The sequence below is a fragment of the Pteropus alecto genome, unplaced genomic scaffold (assembly GCF_000325575.1).
Source record: "Pteropus alecto unplaced genomic scaffold, ASM32557v1 scaffold33, whole genome shotgun sequence".
In the NCBI taxonomy this organism is placed as follows: Eukaryota; Metazoa; Chordata; class Mammalia; order Chiroptera; family Pteropodidae; genus Pteropus; species Pteropus alecto.
The window spans coordinates 1,807,088-1,832,404 of NW_006435762.1; the positions used below are offsets into that span (position 1 = coordinate 1,807,088).

The following is a 25,317-nucleotide window of genomic DNA, read 5'->3' on the forward strand; positions in this document are numbered from 1 at the left end:
CAACTAAGAATCCTCAGACACCACCTGGTGTCCTGCAGTACAACTCAGTTCTGACACTGTCTACGTGGTGGTAGACAGGTCCCCGTGTTAAGGGTTTTGTCCTACAAGACTATTCTTTCCACCACACTTTAGACACCAATTGTAAGCCCAGTTGTTATCTGTGCTTCTGACTGACCAACTATAGATTGGAGATTCCAATAACTCCTTGCAAATCAGGATGCCAATTGCAAGCCCAGGTTGTAATCTGTACTCCTGACCAACTGGCTATAAATCAGAAGTTACTACGATCCCCTCGGGTTCCATTAATTTGCTAGAGCAGCTCACAGAACTCAGAAAACCCATTTACTTCACAGATCTCTGGTTTATTATAAAAGGATACAACTCAGGAACAGCTGGAAAAGGTCTGGGGAAAGGGTGCAGAGCTTCCATGCCCTGCCAGTACCTCCATATGTTCACCAGCCCAGAAGCTTCCCAACCTGTCCTTTGGGGGTTTTAAGGAAGTTTCATCATATAGTCATGATTGATTAAATTATTGGTCATTGGTGATTGATTCAAACTCCAGCCTTGTTCTCCTTGGGGGTAGGTGAAGGGTTGGGGGGAGTACAGAGGAATTGAAAGTTCCAAACTTTTAATCACATGATTCGGTTCACTGGCATTAAGCCCTTATCCTTAGTTTTAGTATAAAAGTCACCTCATTAACATAACAAGAGGCACCTTTACAGCTCTCATCACAGAAATCCCCAAGGGTTTTAGGATCTGTGTCAGAACTGGATGGAGACTACATATACATTCTTATTAGAGATCACAATATCACACACTCCCTTCCCTGAATTTTGGGTCCACTTGCCTCATAAAGTAGTTGCCAAGCTGCAGGTTTTGAATGTCTACACACATGAAGAGAATTTTACTGGACTCTGAAGTATGGAGAGAATTCAGGAAAATACCAGTCTAAGATAGAAGCGGGAAGAAATTGCTGGGCCTTGGGGAGGAGATGGGTGTGTTGGTGTCTCTAATGAGAACTGTCATGCCCCATGGATGCAGAATGCTCAGGGAATTGGCCTTTAGGTGTGAAGGCTACCAATGCTGGCATGAAGACCTTTCCCCTGCCCAACCTTGGGTCAAGAGTGGCAGAGAGGCTGCCAACAGAGGACCTTTGAGAACCCTGCACATGAGTGACTGTTGTAGACCAAAGAGCAGGACCCTGTCCTAGGACTTGCGCCATTCTGAGGACCTAGAAAGAATTTCCTGTCTGATAATGATTAGCTCAGATTATATTTGGTTTAGCTGAGAAAGTAAAAACTAATATGTATTATTTCTTGTGTTAGGCAATAAAACAAACATCTAATACAAATGTAGAACACCCTTCCTTAGCTTGTTAAGCATGCATGAATTTAATTTAACTTTGTCTATTTATGAATGTTATTTATATGCACATATATATTTACCTTTACAAGACAATGTAACATGGCACTCTGCTTTTTAGAAGTTTTGGATCTGCTTTTTATAGTTTTTCCACCCTTTCTTCATTTTTACTACATAACTTCCTTATTTCTGAACTGCTCATCATATTTAGATCTGGATTTACTTTTAGGCAATAAAATTATTGAAATATAAATAACATGTTGACATAGTAAGCAGGAATTTTGAAAATGTATTTACAACATGAGAAAGTGTTTATGATACACTATTCAGTAAAATAAAAACAATACAGATTGATGCAGTTTGATTTGAACTCTGTATTTCAAAGAAAATGTAGCAGATATAACTTGAGTCACAAACAGTATTGAAATGGATTGAGAAACTCTAATTAGCTAGTGACGGGGCTGTGCTAGTTTGATGAGTACATGTCATGGAGAACTTTGCTTTAATTTTTCTTCTTGAAAAACAAAATGAGGGAGTAAGTTTCCTACACGAATGCCTTAAAGGAAGACCTAGGGAAAAGGGAAGGTGACTTAGGGTTAACCTGCTACCCGGTAGAGAGATATATGTACAGAGAGATTGAAAAATAAATAAAGCAGAAATTGAAGTAGGTGAAGATATAGTTAGAAATATGGAGTATGGAAAAGAAATTTATAAATATTGTTGGGGAGGAAGAATTTCCTTCTGCCCTACAAAGGTTCTTTCGGCTGGTTTTATAATCAAATCAACATGAGACAGATTAACCGGAGAAAATCAAATTTTATTTCATATGTATGAGGCCCTCACATATACGAGAGGTTTGAAGACAGAAAGGTAAAAAAAGGTATATATTCCATTGTGAGCCAAGAAATGGGGTAGGAGCCTGGGGATTCAGAGGGCAGGAGAGTAATTCACAGGATGATAAGAAGGAGCAGATGTTCAGTAATTAGGTGTCTGTCCTGCCATACAGATAGGTCATAAAAAGTTGTTTCTGTAATAACTCTTATTATGGGCAAGGCCCCCAATTTATGTTCTTTAAGAGAGAGGTGAAAGTTTCTCTTGAGCCCACAGTGTCTCAGTTGCTTTTAGCTCAAAATGATCCTCATGCCACTGTGGCATATGTTGGGGAGGCTGGTTCTGGACCTCTTCAGTGGAAATACAGAAACGGATCAGATATTTGAGAATAGAAATAAATACACCAAAATAAATACAACAAAGATTCTTTCCCAGTAGTGGCTTTATGAGATGTTTAATTTTCTTTTGAAAGTTTTCTACAGTGCCTACTTTGTCAACAATGGTAATGTATTACTTTTATAATCATAAAAATATGTTTAAATGTTTATGCATGAGATAAATTTGAATTAGCATACACCAAGGCTCTCCTTTAAATTAAGAAGATACTGTAAGCTCTAGTTTTTAAAATTCTGACTACGTTTCTTTTTGAGGAGAAAGTTCTACTATGTCACCTTTAAAAGGATGTTAGTGCTGACTGATACACAATGACATATGCTAAACGAATCTTTAAATTAATTTGGCTTGTCATTTATGGGCTGTATCAGGTTGTTCATATTCTTTCTTTTATTTTTAAGAATTCACATGTGTGTAGGGGCTGCTGAAGGGTACAAGATAGTAAATGGCCTGTGGACAATAATTTTGCATGAGTAATTCCTTTAGAGTTCATCTTGGAATCCAACCTGTAATCTTGGTCTTGTTTACCTCTCTGTTTTCTAGTTGAGCTCATTGACTGACATATTTGAAAAGTGTAAGTAGATTCTAGAATGAATATTACCAACAACATCAAAAAAGAAAATTTTAGTGAGTTAGAAACCACCCCCAAATTTGTCATCTGGAGTTGTCTTTGTCTTCATTTTATGGGGGAGGTGGGAATAGAGGAGGAGAAGGAAAAGTGGATTAACTCTTTCTGCTGTCCCTTAACATTTCAGGAAATGATTATAAAAAAAGACTCATTCTCTCTATCTCATAGGGATGTTGTCAGGGTTTTTAGTAAAGTATTCTAAGAGTTTTGCCCAAGACGCTAAAGAGCATGCTAAACCTAAACCATATCCACTGTTTTACAAACTAATTTGTTTCTCCCTTTTTATGTTTAGAAATGTTTTTAAGACTAGTTAGTACATTACATCCTTTTTCCTCTTCTATTCACTGAAAGAAACACTTCATATAAGGTCTTGAACTTTGTGAGTTAGGTATGAGGACATAGAGAATAGCTTTTTAATATTTAAGTTGCTCCTAATCAAAAGAAAAGCTGTCAAAAATTGATAAGAGAAAGAGTCAACATATTACTTATGAGATGACATTTTGATAATGTGTGATTTAAGTTGGAAATATGTGCATTAAATTTCTGTGAAAATAGTCGTGAGAATATTAGGCATATATTTTGACGTAAGAACATTTAAAAGTAATCTGAATTATTTCTTAGGGCTCAAAATACATTTCTGAACAATTGAATTTGTCAAGCCCTATTATTAAATTTTTTAACAAAGAAACGAAAATAGCATTAAATATTGAAATTTACTTTCAAATAATATATTTTAAAAATTAATCTTTAATATTATCGTTATATAATTTTTGTACTTACACCAAATGTTGTTAGTCTTAGTTCAATACATTTTAAAATGTATTGTGTTCAGAGTTGATTTTAACTATAGTTTGTTTTATAACAAGCGATTATTAATAAATATCTGTTTATCGATTCAATTAACCAGAAATCTGTTTGCCATTATTATTTCTAAAAAACATAACAAATAATCTACAGTTTGGAGTGTTTCTTAACTATGTCTATTAAAAATAATCTTCTAGATATAGTTTTATGTATCTCTCGATTAAGAATTTGTTACTTTTCAGTGTTGTTGGAAGGAAAAATTTTTCTTTTACCTATCTAGGTTCTTTGGCTGATGAAACACAGATTAACAGGAGAAAAACAAGTTTTTAATTTTGTATGTACTGGAGTCCCTCAAAAAATGAGACCCAAGGCCAAGTCAGACAGCTGAGGCTTATACGGTATCCTGAGCAAAGGAATGGGACAAGGGCTTCAAAAGGGAGGAGAGTAATTCACAGGACAGGTAGAAGATGTTTGCTAGTTAGATATTTGCCCTGCCATACGGGTAGGTCATTCAGATAAAACTTATCTCTGATATTAACTCTTTCCTTGAGCCAGGCACCCTATCTAGATTCTCTTAGGTAGTTAAGGGAGAGGTAAAAGTTTTTCTTGAGTTTGCTGGGTCTCGATTGCCTTCGACTCAAAATAACCCACATACCAAAGTTTAGGGTGGCATATTCTGCTCCCCTTCACTGTGTTTTCTCTTCTTCAGTTACAGCATCAGTGGGGCTTTGTCCAGGTTCCTGAAAGCAGGCTTCCACCTTAGTGACCTTAGCGGCTTACTTTCAAGTATAGGCAATTGTATTTGCACCCAATAAATATCTCATCCTTATTACATTTTTATATTCACAGAAATATGAAAATAAAATTTATTCTCAACAACTGACATTTTACCATAGTTTTTGAGTGTTTTTTTCTTGTGAATTATTCCATTTCAAATATCATCTATGGCTTGAATTTTTTAATAAACTGTTTGTTGCAAGAAGCATTCCCAGGAAGCAGAGTCTAACAGGGAGATTCATCTGCAAGAATTTTATTCAGAAGTGCCCTTAGGATCAACAGCTGTAGAAAGAAAGGATAGGAAACAGATATGAGCTGAAGGAGAAGTTGGGGCCCGATGTAGTCTCACCAAAACTTCAGTTTATTTCAAGAGCTCTGAGATGGCCCTTTAGAGCTGTGCTGACTTGGGGCCAGAGCCTGTGCTTTGTTACTCTGTACCAGTCACTGAATTTGGGCTGCCCCAACGAGGGAACATATCCTTGGATAAAGAGCTACCTTGAACACAGGCAGGTCTCAAACAGGGATGACAGCTGAAGGCTATATCCGGGCAGCACCCATGCCACCTAAGGCAGAAGTCCTTCATGTCTAAAGGAGAATGTGGGTGGTATATCGTAGCATCCACTACAGTAGACAACCACGAGCAGAGTTGGATATTTTCACCAAATCTACATTGAGCTGTGTTGAGCTGAGGAACATTCACAGCCTTGGCACACAAAATCAATGAGCAGATGCTTCTTTCTTTTCCTATCTTTTTGCTTGCCTGACATTTTAGCTTTCTTTGCATATTTAGAAGACCAACCAGTGATGTGCTTTGTTTTCTGAGCTTTTATGTAGTACAAATCAACATAAAGATTGGGATAGATTTAACTGACAATGCTTCTGTTGTATTGTTCTCTATGTGTAGTTCTCCTAAAAATATTTGGTAGATCTTAATATAGTTTCTCTTTTGACCTTGTTTAATTTGAATGGACACTTTTAATTAGAGCCTGCAAAATTTCTAAATGTGCCATATGGTTTGCATAAAAGATTTAGAATAGAAGGAAGGATAATTATTGTCTGTGGAATAGTTAAAAGAATGTTCAGCTAGCAAACTATCCAATGTGATTCAGATGTAAAAGACAAACTGAAGGAACAGTAATCAGTTTTGAATTATATGTAATGATTCTTTTCTATAGAATTTGTGGGTAAAACCTTACTAAAAGTAGTAAAGAGTCACTTCTTCCAAAACGTACATGTTTTATAGTGATCGAATGTAACTTACTCTATCATGTTTTCATAGCAGTTACTTGGAAATATGTTAAACCTTGAAAAAAGAACATTAGTTCTCTGATTGTATAACATTTTTGAAAAATTTTATGTGTGGTAAATATTGATGCTTTTTTCTTTATTCAGATTTTGACATGTGAAAATAGGCTTTGCCTATAGTCCATCTTAAGTTAGTTAGGAAGTTACAGGAAACTGTAGGAAAGACATGATTTGAACCATGATATAGTTTATAGAATACATAATATACTGTCTGATAAATAGAGATTAGCAGCCAGGTGCCATGGCTGATTTCAGTTGTCTGTTTTGGAGACATAATGCATGTAATTTTAAAAATATAGAAGTGATTTCATTCTCATTATAATATGTATAAATAATGAAGGGAAAGCAAAATTCTCTTTTTAGTAATCATTTGTATCATTTGCATTACGTTCCCCTTTACCTAGACTTAACCACTTACGGTATCAGTTCTGTGTGCGTCCTTAGTGGTCTCCTGCTAAACATTTCAAAAAACATACGTATACGCATCTATATAAATATGTTTGTGTGTACAGTCATAGATTCTAAACATTTTTATACAAGACTATGCATATATATATGATTAGAAATATACATATACACATCATGTCATGTATGCCACATATATTGTTCGAGAACTTTCTCAGCATTATGGCATAGACATATTTTCATTCCAGCATATTTAAATAGAATCTATTATTTTAAAACCGTTGCATCATATTCCATACAGTAGATTTACCATTTTTACTTTACCGATGTTAAACTTGTAGATGAGTGTTCTTTGAAGATACTGTTATTTTTTTTTATTGCAGTTCTTTTATTCAATAGATGGATAATTTTGTATTATTTTATTTATTTCTTTCAAGAATAAAGTAGTATTTTTATTCTCCATTTTGACAGAGAATAAATATTTGTAAAAATTTAAATACTGCTTTCTTACTCAGATATTGCTTAAAACTAAGACATTAGCTGTAAAATACATCTTTTATTATATTTAAAAAAATACTTATAAATCCTTCTCTTCTATGTGTTCTTTTTCTCTAAAGCACTTTTTTCTATACTTTTCTCTTTTCTTAGAATGTAAGTTCTTCCACAACATTATATAATATGCAATCGCAAATGCCAGGTTCTTCATAAATAGATGCAATCCTATAAATTAAAATCTACCATTAAATAAAATTTGTATTTTCAGTTAAACTTTCCATTTTTGAGACACTCATTGTAAAAACCTGACCTACTACAGCACATTCTTCCAATTTCTCATCAATGTCCATTCAACCAGAGCACTAACTGCTTCATAAGCTAAATTAGAGTGCCTTCTTATAGCTGATAATTCTTGGTACAGCCTCTTGAGCATCAAGTGCGAATTTCAAGAGAATCAGTCCCTGGACAAATTCAGCGTTATCAGCCTGAATCCAGACAGTTTTTGCTTCCCTTTGACTGTTACCAGCCTGTACTTTTCCATCTCTTTCATTTGTGCTGCCTTTGTGAATCCGCAAAATCACGTTCAGAACACTAGTGGAAGAAAGAGCATAGGAGCCAGAATGCATGTTTTCTTTATGAAGGCACGTCAGCCCCTCCAAATTTCCCTTCCTTAAATTCTCACTGAGAAGCTCATCTATGTCTCATTTGCCTATAGTCAGAAACTCTTAAATGATAAACCTGGAAATGCATTTTCTTTACACTGTCACATCAGGTGCTAACAGACTTTTTGTTTGTTTAAATAAGATCCACTTTTTAAAATGAATGACTTAAATCTAAATGCATTCTGTGACATTTTTTGGAATATTTCTAACATAGGTCAACTGCGTTGGTCTCTCTGACTCTTTGGAATTGAAGGCATGTCTCTTGATAAGTAGGTTGTTTTATTAGTTCTCTTTTATGGTGAGTGAGCTATCTTGTTTCAATATGACTACTTTTGCTTATATGTACATATATTTCCATCTTTTAAATTAATTACTAAATTTCTCTTAGCTATCTACTAGGCCCAAGATAGCATGCTAAGTCCCAGGCTTCATTTACTTTAGACCACATAATAAAGATTGTAGGCATCATAGTAAGAAAGAGAAAGAACACTAGATTTAGCATCAGAAACTATGGGTTTGAATCCTGGCTTTGCCATTTAGATGCTGTCAGACTTTGGCCAAATTAATTTATCTCAGCTTCAGGTTTTTTGGATTTTTTTTTTTCCGGTTTATATATGCATCTTAAACAGGACTAGTAATAGATTTTTCATTCACTTCACAGGAATTAAATAATGCTAAATTGCTTTATAACTGATTAGTGAAAGTTATAACTATAAAAAATAATTGTCCGTGTTTTTTACCCTTAATAAGCTTATGTTTTAATGGAGGAAAATAAAAATATATATATTTACAAATAACTATAAGGCAAGGTATGATGTTCGTAAGAGAGAAGGACAGAACAAAATGCTATAGGAGTTTTCCTAGGAACTAAGTCATGTCCAGTTGGAGGAATAAAGGAAGTCTTTATAGATGGTGAGAAATTTCATCTGGGACCTGAAGGTGGTAGAATTTTGACCTCTGGAAAAGGGAGAAATCACTCCTGGCACAGGGATTGGAATGAGCCAGAACACAGAGTTAGCAGAAAGCCTCTGCTGTACTGAGTGATGCGGCTGGTTAGGGCCTCGAGTACAGAAAGCAAAGTAATGAGATGTAAATTTAGAAAGGAGAGCCATAACTAGAGAAGAGCGGACCTGGAGTCAGATGTCAGGAGTTGACACTCCATCCTGTAGGGACACACTGAAAATTTTGGAAATTACCAATATACTAATAACTTTCAACAAATAACCAATAACTTTCAGGTATTGGGTTATAAAACTCTCAGATTTAAGGAGTATTTGTTTTGATGGAAGTACAGTTCTGCCAATACATCAATTTATATACTAAACTGAGCATTTCACTTTTCGGTGTAAAGTATCTACATTTGAGTTACCTTACTGATTTCGAGATTCCTGAAGGACTTCTCCTTAAATAAAAGAGTACTCTAAGGAAATCTCTTTTAGAAAAAAAGGCAATATTAATCCCAGTGGAGAAATTCAGTATCCACCCTCAAAAGCATGTGCTATGTGTGGGCCCAGAAAATAGAATGTTCCAAATTCAGATATGTTAAGATCTCTGCTGGGCGTTCTGTTAAAATTCCATTTGGTAAGTGATAGGGTGGAAAACAGAAAATGCCCCAGACTGCAAAAAGTAGTCAGGAAAGTGAGAGAATCATTAAAGTGCCAGGACAGTGAATTCAAGTAGGAGAGAGAACTGAGAGAGTGGAGGTTGTCAATATTATTGACATCTACAGAAAGGCCCCAAGTACTAGGATCGTGACATGCTATTTTCTTTGGCTATTAAGGAGTCTCAGGAAACCTTTGACCAGACAGTTTTAGCAGTATGATGAGAGAGCTAAACTGTGAGAGGAAGAGATGAGAATGAAGCAGAGACAGTAACTGTTGGACCGCTGGTTTTTGAAATTGTAGGAGAAGCACAACGGTAGGGAGAGGGGGTAGAACATGGAAGACACAGAGAAAAATAATCAATGGCAAGGGAGAGAGGAAGAGTTAGCTGAGGGAATAACTGATGTTAAGAAGCCTGAAAGATGGAAATGGAATTGGATTGAGGGCATGATGTAGAGGAATTGACTTAGAAACTCATAGGAAGAAGAGGGAGGGGAGTGGAAATAGGAGGCATTTTGTGATAGAAAAAGAACATTTTCATCAGCTAGCTCAAGGTTCACAATGAGGTTAAAGGGGAGCACCTCTTGGGACTTAAGAAGTATATGCAGGGGGACGTACAAAATTCCCAAGGCCCAGGGCAAAATGAAAATATGTGACCTTTGTTCAAAAAGTAAGGAAAAATGTGTTGTTACAGGTACTAGCATATAAAACTTATAATTTTCTTTAATGGTATTTCTCTCATCCCATCAAGCTGTTTATTTATTTGCTATTTTGCTCCTGGGGCCTGAGGATACTTGGGAAAGTGCGGATACTCACGGGTGCCAGGCAGTCCCACCTTGCAGTTCAACCCATGTGTGCCTGAACACCAACACAGTGCCCTAGCTGGGGGCAAGGGTAGTCAGTCTCTCCTTCCTGCTAGCTCAAACCCCTACTCACAATGAATAGACAAACCCCAAGCGTTCTCTGTGCTCAGACTCACTTGGTACTCGATCCGGGCTGAGTGGGAGGCTCACCCCTGCAAAATCACCATTTAGATGTCCTGTGATATTGCCAGCCTGGAGTCAGGCCAGCTGCTGCTATAACCTGCCAAAATGCCATAGATACTGTTACCCTGGCTCTCTTCCAAACTGTGCCTAGGCCCCCACAGAAAGCAGTAGTAACAACTGGGTACAGGCAGTGAGGGGATGCTGGGCAGCCTGGAAAAACCATCTCAGAGGGAAAGGGAAGGTGGTAGGAGATGGAAAGATGTGTGAGCTGAGTCCCCAAGTCCCTGGTTCATGCTTCATTGTCCCACCTGACTGCACTTAGAAAACACAAATGCCAACATAAAAGTATTAGATATTTCAAGAGCATTGAGCCAGGACCCTTTGCCATTATACTGGTCTCATGCCCTTTAAGCTGCTTCTGAGAGTGAGAGAGAGAGAGAGAGAGAGAGATAGAGAGAGAGAGAGAGAGAGAGAGAGAGAGAGGTGTGAGTTATATAAAAAGCTTAGAATAGTTTCTGTAGAATTCAATAGGGAATCAACATGAGCTGAAAGAGTTGTGAGAGTTTCTTCAATAATGCCATCTTTGGTTGATGTCTCGAGGTAAAGTAGAATAAGTGTATGGCAGGGCCACATTATGATTTTGATAGGCCTCAGGCATTTTTGCCTTAGTAGGTCCTTTTCTCCATTAAAAAAAGTTTATTTTATGATTGCAGTGATATAAAGTTGAATGTATTAATATTACATATTAAAAATATTTTCATCAACCTAAAAGGTTGAGATATCAAAATATTTCTGTGGGCCTCTGAAAGTATTATGAGTTCTAGTAGTACCTAATAACTAAGATGTCCCTGGAGGATGGTGAGTGTCATTCAGAACTGCCAAAGTAGATATGGAATGGGGTCGGAAGGAAGGATTCTGGAGGCCAATGGAGACAGCATGATGTCCTGCCTGGGCGGAGAGAGGTAGGGAAATGCTGAGGGAATGACGAATTGTTAGATATGGGCATGGAACCATAGTGAAAGGAGAGGCAAGTACTCAAGAGGAATGAGGTAGTAAACAAATGGAAGTTTGGAGTCATATTGGAAATAGTCTAGGTCTTAGGGTGTTGAAACTTTCAAAGAAAAAAGGTTCAATGCTTTGATCTAGAGATAAAGGTCAGACATAGGTCATGTAACTCTTTTATTTTTATGTTTAATTTTCTTCACTTGCTTTTCTAGATATATAATATATGAAGTCATCAATAAGTAATTCCATAGGTAGTAAATTGGGGGGAGCGACTTTTTAGATGATTCTTAAATTTTAAGAAGGAAGGATCCCTAAATTAAATTCTCTTAGTTTCAGTTTATTTGAGTTTGCTTTCCAAAAGAAATGAAAAAGGGAATATTGTCTTGTTCCAGTTGGGGGCTTTTAAATATAATCAGTGCAACAATTTTTGTAAATAGTAACTTCAGGGTTTTAATTCAGCACATTTATACTTAATTTACACATGCTAATGTTTCTGAGATAATTTTAAGCAATATAACATCAGATTATACATGAACTATTTTATAATAATAGAAGTTACATTTAACTACAGGTTAAGTGACTACATGAAAAGGAAATACAATTATTTTAATGGATTTCTAATTAAATGCTTAAATCCTGGATAGTCTAGAGGTGCACTTTAAAATTAAATTGATCTTTTTTTGGAAGTTTAGTTAAAGCTATTGTCAAAGAGAGAAAAAAATCTTTAAAAAAAGATACTCTGCTTTTAGTGATATTTTATGATAAATGATACCTGTTTTGGTAAACATCAGACAAAGAAAGGTACAGAGAAGGAAGAGAAAACAATTTTATAATGGGCAAAAAAACGAAACATATATTTTGCCAAAAAAAGTAAAACTTAAAATGTAAAACTAAAAGTAAAACTTAAAAGTAAAACAAAAAAAGTAAAACTTAAAACAAAAAAAATGTTTATTCTCTAAAGTAATAAAGTGCAAATTAAGGAAAAGTACCAATTTTACTAAATAAATGAATTAGCAAAATGTTGCATTGTTTTACTTGCACTATTTTGTTTGTGGTATTTTTTTTATGTTTTGAAATAACTTTCTCTGATTGAAAACATATATAATCATTGTCTTTTTTCCTTTCAAATGTTCTGTAATGTGGTTATGTTACATAAATAGAAAAGGACAAGGAGGAGGAGGCAACGAAGTAGCAGTAGGAGGAAGACATAAAAAGAATAAAGCAGTGAGCTTTCTACAGTTGGAAGTGTTTAATCGGAGTCTGAATAGCCATTTGTTAAAAATGTTGAAGAAGGGACTCCTCCAGTATGTAGGAGTTTGGACTACTTTATCTTTTACAGTCCTTTCAAGTTCTACAATTGAATAAATCAGTTATTCCTAGCATATTAATAAAAAATTTTTGCTAGAAAAGAAATAAGGTGGCGTTAGAAGAGACACAAAATTTAACTATATTCACAAAAAAAAATAAAGCAAAAGCAAGCTTTTGTAATATAAATAAAGAGCAACTTCAAGCATCGTACAGAAAAGATAGTGCTTCTTTCCTAGTAGCTTGAGCAAAAGTCTTCGGTGAGATTCTGATTCTTCTGGCGTGAGTCACATGCCTTCTTAATCATTGTGATTAGGGAGATGGTGTTCTCAGGCTGTCTTGGCCAACGTCCTGTGCTTACTTACCCTTTAATTTGGTGGTGGATATAGAGCAGAGAGGTAAGAATAATCCTCACTCCATCCCAACTCATAAGAGAGGAACTGTATATTCAGAGAAAAGAGGAAAATGTTCTGTGCAGACAAAAATCATTACTAGAGCCCTGTAAAATCATAAATATCAATTCATAGTTATTGCAGTTTCTATCAAACTCTAATGCATGGTATAAATGATGAGGTTTCTGGATGTTTCAAAAAAGCCAATTTGTTTTAGCCAAATTGACCATTGAAACTAGGATGTGGAAAAGAAGTGGACTAAAAGGAGATAGGGTTAATCAGAGGTATTGGAAAGGAGAGAGATCAGTTTTTAAGGTTCTTTTCTGTCCTAATTCCCAGCTTCTGGAACTTTATCCTTGTCCTCTAGCTGTCCAGTGACCGAAAGCTGTCCAAGGCTCCATATCTGCCACATTTTCTCTGCCTAGTTCTTCTTCTTGTTGCTGGCTTTCTGTCTCTCCCTCTCTCATTTCCATAAGAGATTTTAATCTTTCCCAAACCTGATATGTGGGGATAAGGCTAATCAAAACAAGCCACCCTAAGATGAAAATGCTAGCCTCACATTCACTTTCCCAGATTTTTCCTATGGACTCACATAATCAATGGGAAAGAGAAGGTTTGAGCTTGGAGGCTATCTATCTATCTATCTATCTATCTATCTATCTATCTATCTATCTATCTATCTATCTGTTTATCTTTGATCTAGCTAACAGAAGCCCAGTATATATTCTGTCTTGTATGCCAACACCTGGGAAAATATGTGTCTTTCAAGTGGTGACCTATAGAGTATCCAGAGCTTCAGGAGCCCCCTGCCCAGTTCATTTGAGACCTTTAGAGTTAGGTGTTCAATGGTTTTCAGAAGGATCCTTGAATAATTTGTACATCAACTTAGTTATCTCAATCAATTGGGCAGTCAGCCAGACAACCATTTTTCATTACCTGCCTTCAATTTCCAAGCCCTGTCTTCCCATCTCCTATTGCCCCTCTTCTCCGACTCTAGATGGGTCTCCATTCATTTAAGAAATAATATGCATCAACTAAATGCTAGAGTTATGTTAGACACAGAAGGAAAAGAAGCAGACCCGGCCACTGTCCCAAAGGTTAAAATCCCTCAGAAAAAGAAGATCATATCATTCATTCTCCTAGGGACTGAACTGTGAGTTTGGTTCAAGGCTTCTGTTTCTCTAACCCAATGTCCAGGGTGAATGATATATCCTCCCCTGGAAATGACATCTTTAGCTTTCTTCCCACAGAGGTTTTGGTCTTTCCTTAAAAACTGGGAAAGAATCAATGTATTTAGACCATGAGTTGAACTATATGTAGAAAAAATTGGCTAAGCAAAACTATATAAATTTTTGTTGGGGTAAATTTTACTGAATTGCCCACCTTCCTTTGCCTATGAAATACAAAAATAATTTTGCATATCATTAAGTATATATGAAATTGATGTTTGTAGTAAGCTCTGTGTATTAAGATTTTGTAGTAGCTCTGTGATTATGTAGTAAGCTCTGCTTTATTTTCATTGCTTGCTGCTTTCTCATACAGAGAGACTATGATGACAAAGTCATTATCACGGTATACCACAGTTTTGTCACACTCTGGTCCTCAAGCATGATATTAGGTCATGTTATAGAAGAGGCAGCAATATAATAGATCCATGAAAGCATGACTTTGGAAGCTCTATTTTCAATAGGTTATTCTAGACTTGGAAAAAAAAAATTAAAGAAATAGATAGCCTCAGAAGTTAACTTGCTATCCACATTCTTCCCTTTAGCAGAAAGACCTTATAAACCTACCAGATTATTTTCATTTCCCACTTTATTTGATTTTTAGTGACATTGACAGTATTATTCAGTCTCTTTTAAAAAGACTCTCCTTGAATACCGGGATTCAACACTGTCTGGCTCCTTTCCACCTTCTCTCATTCCTCCTTCTCAGTCTCTTTTGCTAAATTCTCCTTCTCTGTAAATTCAGCTATTCATTACTTATTTATTCTTTTTTTTTTTCAATTTTTCACCAAGTATTATTGTGCATGTGATATGGATCAGGCATTGACAGATATTGAAAATACTGTGATAAGCAAAACAAATACCATCTCTGTCCTCAAGGAGCTAACAATAGAATAAAATTGTTGGTTTCCTGGATTGGGTATGTGTGTCCTCACTGTTCTTTAAAATGAAAGGAAGACACACCAGCATGACATCTTTTCCTTCCTCCCTTCTGAGATAACTCAAAGGATCAGATTGTTAAATCAGGCTCAGGCAGATAAGAGATGTACCCAGGATTACGCTTTACTAATCATTTCAAGACTACAAACAATTCATAAGCATAGGAGACAGGAACATCCTCTGTGGCTTCTAAGGTCTTTCCACTCTGACTGCAATAGATATGCTCTCTCTAATCCAGAGTAACAGACGGGTATATGTGTGATATCTATTCTTTATACTATCAAGAACTGGGTAGAATCTAGGATTTTACCCTACTTTAAGCCAACAAATGAACCTGTTACTCTTTCATGGATGCTGACAGGAGAGATGAGACTCCTGGGTCAAAAACAAAAGACTTTATTACTCATAGCAAAAACAGTAGCCGGAGTCTCATTTGTTTGTGTCAATTTCCCATGTTCCCAAAATCCCACAGCAGTGGCACAAAGGGCTCATTATGGATGGCTGAACACACGATTGGTCATATTATACAAAGGAAACACTGAACTTGGGGAATCCACCACTTTTATAGTTAGCGGAAACAAGCCTGCTCTTTTTCTTGGAGGACATGTTAGCTCATCTCTCTGTAAAAACACAGCCCTGAAACATGGCTTGGATAAAGATTGATCAGGGCCCTCTGCGTTCTTGGCATATCCAACAAAAATGTGTAGGGATGTTCAGAGCCCATGGCGGATTATTTCTCCCAATGTATACCTTCTCTTGGAATGCACTAATGTGATTTGAGACTCCCGATAATTTGAGAATTCCATCTCTCTATTACATCTTTAAATCAACCCTCTCTATTTGCCCCTTCCCATCAGACTTTAAACTACTGAGAGTCTTGTCCACCTTAAAAACCCTGTTGCTCTAACACACTCTTCTATCCACCTACAACCTCCTCTCCTTAATAGTCATACTTAATACCTGTCTTAACTCTCTGTCTCCCTTCTTTATCTCCCACTTCTTCAATTCAATCCACTTCAACCTAGGATAAATTTCAGCTACTCCATTGAAACAACTTTCTATTTCTCAGCTTCCTCCCCTTTAGTAGTGTTAATAACACTATCTATTATGCAGGGGTTTTTTGGGGGTGGGGGGAGATTGAATATGTTAATAACTATACGTAAAGAGTTTAGAGCAATGTATGGCACATAGTAAGTGTTCAATAAGTGTTAGGTGGATTGTTATTATTAACATTCTCCTCATCTTCAATGTCATTAGTGAAATTCTTGTTGCTAAATCCAGTGAGCACTTTCCAGTTCCTACTTGACATCCTTGTGTTGACCACTTCTTCCTTCTCAAAACTCCCCTTCCCTCAGCTTCCATGAGCCAGACTCTCTCAGTTGTCATCCTACTCCTCTGTATTGCCTTCTTAGTCAGCTTTGTCTGACCTACCTCAGTCTGCCTTAAATGTGGCTGTTCCTCAGAGTTCTCTTTTAGACTCCATACTCTTTTTTATCTATGTACTTGGCTTAGTAAAAGTATTCACTCTTGTGCTTTGAATTACTATTTATATGGAGATGCCCAATACTCTGCACCTCATTCATTTACTTATTTAACAAATATTTATAGAGCATCTTCTGTGTGCCAAATACTGGGATTACTATTCTGAGCAAATACTGACAGGGTTCTGTTCTCATGAGACTTAGCCGTTAATGGGGAACACAAACATCAAACAAATAATCACACATACAGATCTACAACTATAGATTAATTAATTGCTCCAGAGAAAAGGAAGATAGTCCTACCAAAATATAACATAGATTTGACTTAGATTGAAGGAGAAATGCAAGCCTTCTGAGGTAGTGGTAAATGAGTGACATCTACAAGAAGCATAGATACTCACTAAGTAAAAGAGGGGAGATGTAAATAAAAGGGAGTACAGAGTCTTTAAAGAACTTAAATTATGTTTTATCATAATCGATAAAACATAGTAGAAAGAAAAGAATAGCAGGATAGAATAGAGAGGGAGGCAAAGACCAGACCACACAGTGCAGATCATGTTGGTGTTTAGTCTAATCCTGTGAGTAATGGTGAGTGATTAAAGGGTATAAAACTGTTACAGAATGAGGGAGGGGTGATGTGATCAAATTTTTGTTATTAAAAACATTGCGAGGTAGTGCAGCATGAAGATGCTGGAGGACCCAATGGTGGATGTGGAGGGAACTTTAGTAGGCTATTGTAACCATTCATGTAGTTGGGATTTGAGTGGTATTAGTGGAAATAAGAAGTGAACAGACTTGAGATTTTTAGAAAATGTTTTATACAGTAAAATGTGGTATTAGATCAGACATAGGTGAAGGAGAGGGAAGTCTCAAGGATGACTCCAAATTTTTAAGCCTGTACAGGTAAATAGATGGTAGCTAAAAATTCAGCTCATTTTCCCCCTGATTTTAGTCCATATACTCAGTTGCCTACTGGATATTCCCAACTGCCTGTCTCATTTGCTTATCAAATCATTTATGTCCAAAACTGACCTATTTTTCTGGTATCAAATGTTCCTTTTCCTGTGCCATTTTGGTGAATACCACAACCATCCATAAAATTGCTCAAGCCAGTCGAGTTTGACTCTTCTCTATCATATCCAGTTAATAACCAAATTATATTGGCTTTCTCTTCTTAACATCTTTTATATCTGCCCACATCTCTCTATTTCCATAGCTACTAGCTTAGGTCAGTCTTCATCATCTTTCACCTGGATTTTGGCAATAGTCATTACTCGGCTTCTCTGCTCTCAGTCTCCCACTCCTCTAACCTATTCTTTGCCCTATTGGTGTCCATTTCTATAAAGTAAAGCCTTGGTTCCTTAGTATGATAGAAAAGACTCTCCACTTTCAGGCCCAGCCACATCTCTAGCATTTTCCCTTTAATCTACATGGACCAAACAAATTCCATTTTCTATAAAAGCATATACACTTCTATCCTCAGCTCAAGTGTTTTGAGCTTTGTTTCTTCCTAGTACTGTCATTCTTTTCAAAATACACATCACTGTCCTATTTGCCTCTTCGTGAACTAAGTGGTTTTTGCTGAGAAAGGTCACCTTTATTGCTGGGTGAATGTCTAGGCTAGAAAACTGGTAACATTTTAAAACATTTTTTTTCACAAGGGCAAAAGGTAGAGGCCACCAGTAGTATCTACAAAGTTATCAGCATGTGTTTATTTTCTGCTAACTGAGCATCAAGCTACCAGAGGTTTTAGCTACCAAGAAAGGAACAAAAAGAGAAATCAGAGGCCAAGGGTTGGGGGAAAATCTCGGGAAGGATCACTCACAGGGCGATTGAGAGACAACCATTCAAGAAGTCAACTTCAACCTCTGGCACTATCAGATGTACCGCAACTTTGCACAGGCAGTTTGATACACCCTTAATATTTATAATAAAAAATAACAAAAATTGTGATACATCCCCAATTTCATTAGAATCTTAATGGAATATAGTTGTTTCAATAAGAGCTATAAGAAGAGCTAAGCGACTGCCCTGACCCTGATGAAATATAGATTAAACCATTTTACTGATTTGAGGACAGTACATCTTTTTGAAAAGTATATGCTGAGTTTGAGTTGCACTTGGTGACTTCTTCCTGCACACTAGCTTTACAGTTTGCCTGTGTTAGGATGATTTTGCTTACGAGCAATAGAATCATGCAACACAGAGTGCATAAACAGTAAACAGGTGTTATTGTATCACTTAACCAAGAAGTCCAGAGATAGGGAAGTTCCAGCAGGGCTCGAACTCCCTTTCTCTGTGAGTCTTTTAGTTCTGTCCTGATTGTTTGCTTTATTGTTAGTGCAGCTTCACTCATGAAGCAAGATGGCTACTACAAAATGTCTCACATGCACAGATTGTGATTTCCGGAGCAAGAGGGCATCAGTGTCCCAAGATTCTCAGTTTTTTTGCTGAGCTTCGTGCTCACTAGATCACATCTGAACTAATTCATTAATTCCTGAGAAAGCTTTACGCTAATGAAGAGACTATCTGGTCCCATTACTGTGGCAAGTGGTGGTCAGATTATACCAAGTAGAGTCCACTTAAGATTTGGGAGAGGAGTGGTGTTCGTTATCAGTCCCACATAAACTACATGACTTCTCTAAAATGAAAGATAAAATCCCCCAAAAGAAAACTTTGGAGTTTTTAAGTATTGTGAAGAAGAAAGACGAGTGAATCCCAAGCAAGCAACCAGAGAATGTTAACTACAGACACAGTTCATTAGCAAACTTAAAAATTATTTTGTGCCCTGGGTTTTTAAAGCTACTTGTAAATGTTTGAAAACAAATATCAAGAATTCACTGCAAAGGTAAAGAGAAGGTAAATGCAGTCAGAGCCCAACTCTGAGAAACCCCATTGGTGCGTATGGGTGGTTAAGAACGCTGAATGCTAAGGATGACTCTCAAACCACACGTTCATTTATTCGTTCATAGAACATTTATGGAATATCGATTCCGTGCCAGAAAATGCTTAATACAACAGGATCTTTGACCTTAAGGAGTTCATTCAATCAGGCATTCCAGAATTACAAGCAAAAAAGTCAGCAGTTTTGATATACTATAGTATATCAGAGTGAAAGTAGTATAGTAGAACAGAGTGAAAATAAAACCACATGGAAAACCACAGTCTTCAATATTTCCTTCAAAACTAACACTTGTACAATGCAATCTCCAACATAAAGCAACCTGGGAACACTTATTTTCAATCAACAACTTTCTGAAAATAGTATGTTAAAAGGCAAATGGAAGAATAATTTATCTTACTTTGGTTGTACAGTCTAAGAAAAATAATATGAAACAATTTTTGTTGTTTAGAAACAAAAGTAGATCTTGTCATCTCAGGGACCTTTTATGTGCAAAATGCATTTGATAATAAAGTGAATTCTTTTAAGCTATTATATTCTGTGACCATCTGGGGAAATAGTTTTGGGGATAAATATAGCAGAAATATTTATAAAAAGGACATTAACAAGGAAAAATAGCAGACATGGTTGATTTTCTTTGACATTCTTTTATAGTATAAAATCATGAAATCCTTGGTCCATATCACAGTGACAATGCTGAAAAAAATTCGAATCACTTTATCATTATTCCCAGCAGTGTCCTGGAGCTCCAGTTCTAAAGGCAGGGCTCTCTGTAAGCATCTAACATGAAGATATAACTCAGAGAATTTTTGAAGAAATAGTTTCTTCACATGAAGTATACTTGATAATAACATATTAATGTAATATTGACATTTCTGGTTTTTAACTCTGTTGGGCAGAATCTTGATAGAAAAGAAAATCACTTGTGACAGCTTCAGCATGAGTGTCTAATATCATGGCAATTTAACCTGGTTTATTCTATCTATATCAGAGGTATTCCATCAGAAAAGAACTAAGAGAACTAAAGTGTTGTTCATGTTTTACAGAAGCAAGTCATTTCTAATAAAAAATAATGCTAAAAATTTTTTTAATTGTTAACTATTATTGAGTGAGTATTTGGGGAAATATGGTTGGTTTATTTTTGGAAGTTTTTGGTAAAAAATATACGCATACGCATATATGTACATATATACATATATACACATACATATATATATATATATACACATATATATATAATGTTCCATTTAGACTGAATTGGTGTACTTTGGGCAAACAACTGAGAAGTTGAGCCAAACCATGATATTTGTGATCCATGTGACTTTAATGGTTAAACAAAGGGATTATGTGTTCTCCTGCTACTCAGAGTATGGTCCACAGACCAGCAGCATCAGAATTACCTGAGATCTATTAGAAATGCAGAATCTTAGCCCCCAGCCCCAGAGGTACTGAATCAGCATGTGCATTTTAACAAGATATCTAGGTGATTAAAGTACTAACTAAGTCTAGGGTTCTCAACTCTAGCTACACATTAGAATCACTTAGGGTACTTTTAAAGTGTTTGATTTTCAAGCCTTACCCCAGACTGCTAAATCAGACTCTTTAAGGGGACCAAGGCATGGGTAACTTACATGCTCACCATGATTCCAGTGTGCTGCCAGGTATGAGGACTATGGGTTACACAATGCCCAAACAATCAGTAAATTCAGTGCATTCTGAAAGGGCAAAAAAGAAAAAGGAGGTCAAACCAATTACTTTGTATTTGGTTCTACTCTATTAATGATTGATTTTTTTAACTGTTAATAAGTTGGCTTAGCTACTGTTGAACACAGCCTATTATGTTTCAACCCACCCAAAAGTGTGCTGTTTTTTAAATCAAGAAGAGGAACCGTTTGGTATCTAAATTAATTAAAATGATATTTCAGGTTTGTTTTTCAACTTTACTTTCTTTTGCCAACCTGACAGTTCTAACTGCTGCATCTCAGACACAATGCGTTTAAAGCACTGCACTTTTACGTTGCCCTCCTTCTCGTGCACTCAGTTCTCAGTTTTTACTTCAAACATTCCCTTATCACTGTAGCCCAGACGGATTTTCTCTCCCCTGAATTCCCATGTTGCTGCTATTTCTATCATGCACTCTCACTTTCTGGTCTAGTGTTAGCTCCACTATTTAGTGAAATAAAATTACCTGTTTTTAAATTTCTATATATAATTTCAAGCGTTAATAATTAGTTCCCAAATCTCATGCAGTAATAGGAAAAGAAAAATAAATCATAGTGGAATACATATATATGGTAGTCAGTATTATCCCATTTTATGGATGAGAAAACTGAGTCTCAGAAAGGCCGGGTGGTCATGCTACTAAGTTTCAACACTGATATTTTCCCCAAGAATATCTAACACAAAGTACAAGAGAAAGTTAGGTGCGCTTTCATTTTTATGTGTGTGTTTTCAATATAGTACTTTGATTATAGTTCTCGGGCATATTAAGAATATGAACACACTAAAACATACTGGAAGATGACTCATTCTTAAAAGCAGTATCCACTCATGATTTTTCTTTTTTACACTAAATTGGTTTCTTTTGTTAAAAAATTACTGAAGCTTGATTGATAGAGGCAAGGGAACATCATCATAATGTATTTCTATAAAATCACTTTTTATTACACAAGTAATACCCGAATAACTTTTTCTTATAAAAAATTAGAACTTTATAGATATGATAAAATCTCTTGTCCAACACCCCCCCACAGACATCCTGCACTTTACCCAGTCTATGTATCTTACTCCTTTCTCAAAAGTAATCATTTATATCCTTTAAGCCATTTGTAATATATTTAAATACATATATATGGTATATTATAATAATCTTTGACAATGGCAATTTTTGATATTTTATCATCTAAAAAATAATACTCCTGGGAGTTTCATTTTTATGTCTAATTCCCCACACACATCCTGCACTTTACCCAGTCTATGTATCTTATTCTCTTCTCAAAAGTAATCATTTATATCCTTTAAGCCATTTGTAATATATTTAAATACATATATATGGTATATTATAATAATCTTTGACAATGGCAATTTTTGATATTTTATCATCTAAAAAATAATACTCCTGGGAGTTTCATTTTTATGTCTAATGTGAAAGACCTGGGAAGGATATCTAATTCAGGAGTTGACAGAATTAATATTCAAAATTATTTCTCATTCTTGTGGAATAATACTCTAAAGCTAGAAAGATAAAAATTTAGCTAGCATAAACAAAAGCCCTTCATAAAGTACAAGTAACAAATAGAGAATTCTGATTTGACATTAGTTTATATGAAAAAGACTTAGAGGTTTGTTTATCACAGACTCAAAATTTAATAATAATTCTAATACTTGAAAAAGTCAATATTTCTTAGGTCTAAAATAAGAGTTCTTTAAAAATATCTGAAATAACTCCAGAATATCTAATTTTAGAAAGAAAATACTAGATTAGGTAAACTGTGTATAACATAGTAGACTAATAATTTTTAAATATGGGACTTACTTTGTGACAATATATTCTTTATATATATGTATGTGTATATATAAATGTGTGTGTGTGTGTTTTTCTTTTTCATTTAAAAACAATACCAAGTAAAAGAACATATTTTTTCTTTTGCTTCCTTTGGGTTAAATCCTCTAGTTTTTATTATAGTTCAAGACATTCATTACAGATCAGGTTCAACAATGAGACATTGTAAACGTATTCCTTCTCAATGTGAATGTCTTCTCAAGTAAGTAAGGATCTTATTCTGTGAAATTAACCTCACTCAATGTAAAGCTAATTGTCTATTATGTTAACAAATTTTAGTGAAAAATATTCACATCCAACATTCTTAGCCAGAAACCTGGGATTGGAACATGACATATCAGGGATGTTCCCTATATGAAACACATTTTCCCACGCTAATATCAACCTCTTTGCCTGATTTTTACTTTGACATACATTTTGAGTAAAAATATTCTCCTAACAAGAAAATTTAGAAACTCTTAATCCACTGATTACCTGAAAAGTTTTCCCAGCATTTGTGAATATTTTTTTGTGATTTCAAATGAGTAAGTACTGATTATATAAGGTCCAAGGAAGTATAGATTCTGAGAGATAAATTGATTTTCCCTTCCTAAAGGAAATAGAATATTACATGTATTTGTTATGACCTTGACATCATCAGACATAAATGCCCATGAGTCTTGACCTCTTTTTATTTTTTTTTCTAAAATTAATGTAACCTCTCACATAAACATGTTAAGTATTTTAGAAAATGGAACTCGGACCTAAAGGAAAAGGCTGAATGAATGAAATAAATGTATTGATGTATTTTTAAGAACTCCAAGCCATGATTTTACTTGAATTTATCTATCTGTTCCCTGATGTCCAGATGACAAGGAGATTTAAGGTCTTCACTCTATTATTAGCTTTATTCAGCAATATCAGACCAATAATAGATGTTTATCCACTAGTATGTGTTGCTCCAGATAGGGTAGCTCGTTGTAATTCTCCCCTCCAATTCTCCTGCCCCAAGGAGATATCTATATATCAGATCTGTCTAATTAACCAGTATGTGAAAAATAGAAAATTGTGAGGCAGTCCTTATGCTCATCATCACTGGGCTTTAAAAAGCTCCATAAAATTTCTATCTACATTTTCTTGTTTACACTGTTGAACAACATGGATCAAACAAGCAAAGATTTGTGGCAACAGAGTTGAGGCCTTTGTACAATATAACACATATTGCGAATCAAAGAAATATCGTGCCACTTCTCTGAAGCTGACATTGGAATGACATTGTAATCCTGGCCATCTGTCTTCCTCCTCTAGATGTCGATGAATGTACGGTGGTGAATGGAGGCTGCCAGCAGAGCTGTATTAACACTCTGGGCACCTTCCACTGTGAATGTGATACTGGATACAGACTCCATGCTGATGAACGCACCTGCATAAGTGAGTAAATATTAGGACCAGCTTGAAGCCATTTTCAGTGAAAATCAACCTGCCCATGTAGGCGCAGGAAGGAAAGGTTTTTATATTGTAAAAATATCTATAGAAGCTGACAGTTTTCAAGTACAATCCCATCTTAGAATAAAAAGGATTTTTTTATATATTAAAAACACTAAAGGACAAAAAAAGATGGGGAAGGAAATATAGACATTAACATTCACAAACAAAATTTGAATCTGTAAACGGGTGACTATTTCCATAGCATATCATTCTGCCATATGCATGCAGTACAAATTTTTTACATCTTGTTTATAAACAACAAAGATATCACAGGAGCCACAATGAAGAGAGGATGCTGGGCCGTTACAATCACTAGCTACAACGTTCACTCGTTTCAGCCCAGACTCAGAACTGAACTATGGTTATAAAAGCAAAAACTATAATAGATTATATGCCAAGTAGTTTAGAGTTGCTCAAGAATAGTTCAAACTACACGCATTAGATATAAGGTCACTATATATGTATTGTGCATTAAAATGTTCTTAGATATTTTTATGTGGTAAGATTATTGTTTTAAATCTTCTTTGTATGTTTCTGAATTTTATAAATTTCTTAAAATGAGTATGTGTTTTTATATACAGAAGAAAAGACCCAACATAATAAATTCTTAAAATATTATACTCCCTGTATGATTTATAAATGTTCTTTTTTGTTTTAGCTGAAGTAATTTACATAAAAGTATATTTTTTGTTTCATCACCTAGTCCCTTTTAAAAATGTTTATTATATTAAGAGTAGCACTTTATACAGCACAATTTAATTGCTGGTTTAATTTATTTGAGGCTTGTCA

The 25,317-nt window shown here is 35.4% G+C and overlaps 1 protein-coding gene across 1 annotated transcript in view; it reads left to right on the forward strand.

The window, feature by feature from the left end:
• The first annotated feature begins 21,117 nt into the window (after window positions 1-21,117).
• The window catches only part of LOC102893490 (EGF-like and EMI domain-containing protein 1), a 133,723-nt gene continuing 129,523 nt past the window's right edge, over window positions 21,118-25,317 (forward strand). The window contains exons 1-2 of the mRNA XM_025046066.1: window positions 21,118-21,160; window positions 24,349-24,471. Coding sequence (XP_024901834.1) covers window positions 21,118-21,160; window positions 24,349-24,471 — 166 coding nt within the window. The remainder of the gene's footprint in view (window positions 21,161-24,348; window positions 24,472-25,317) is intronic.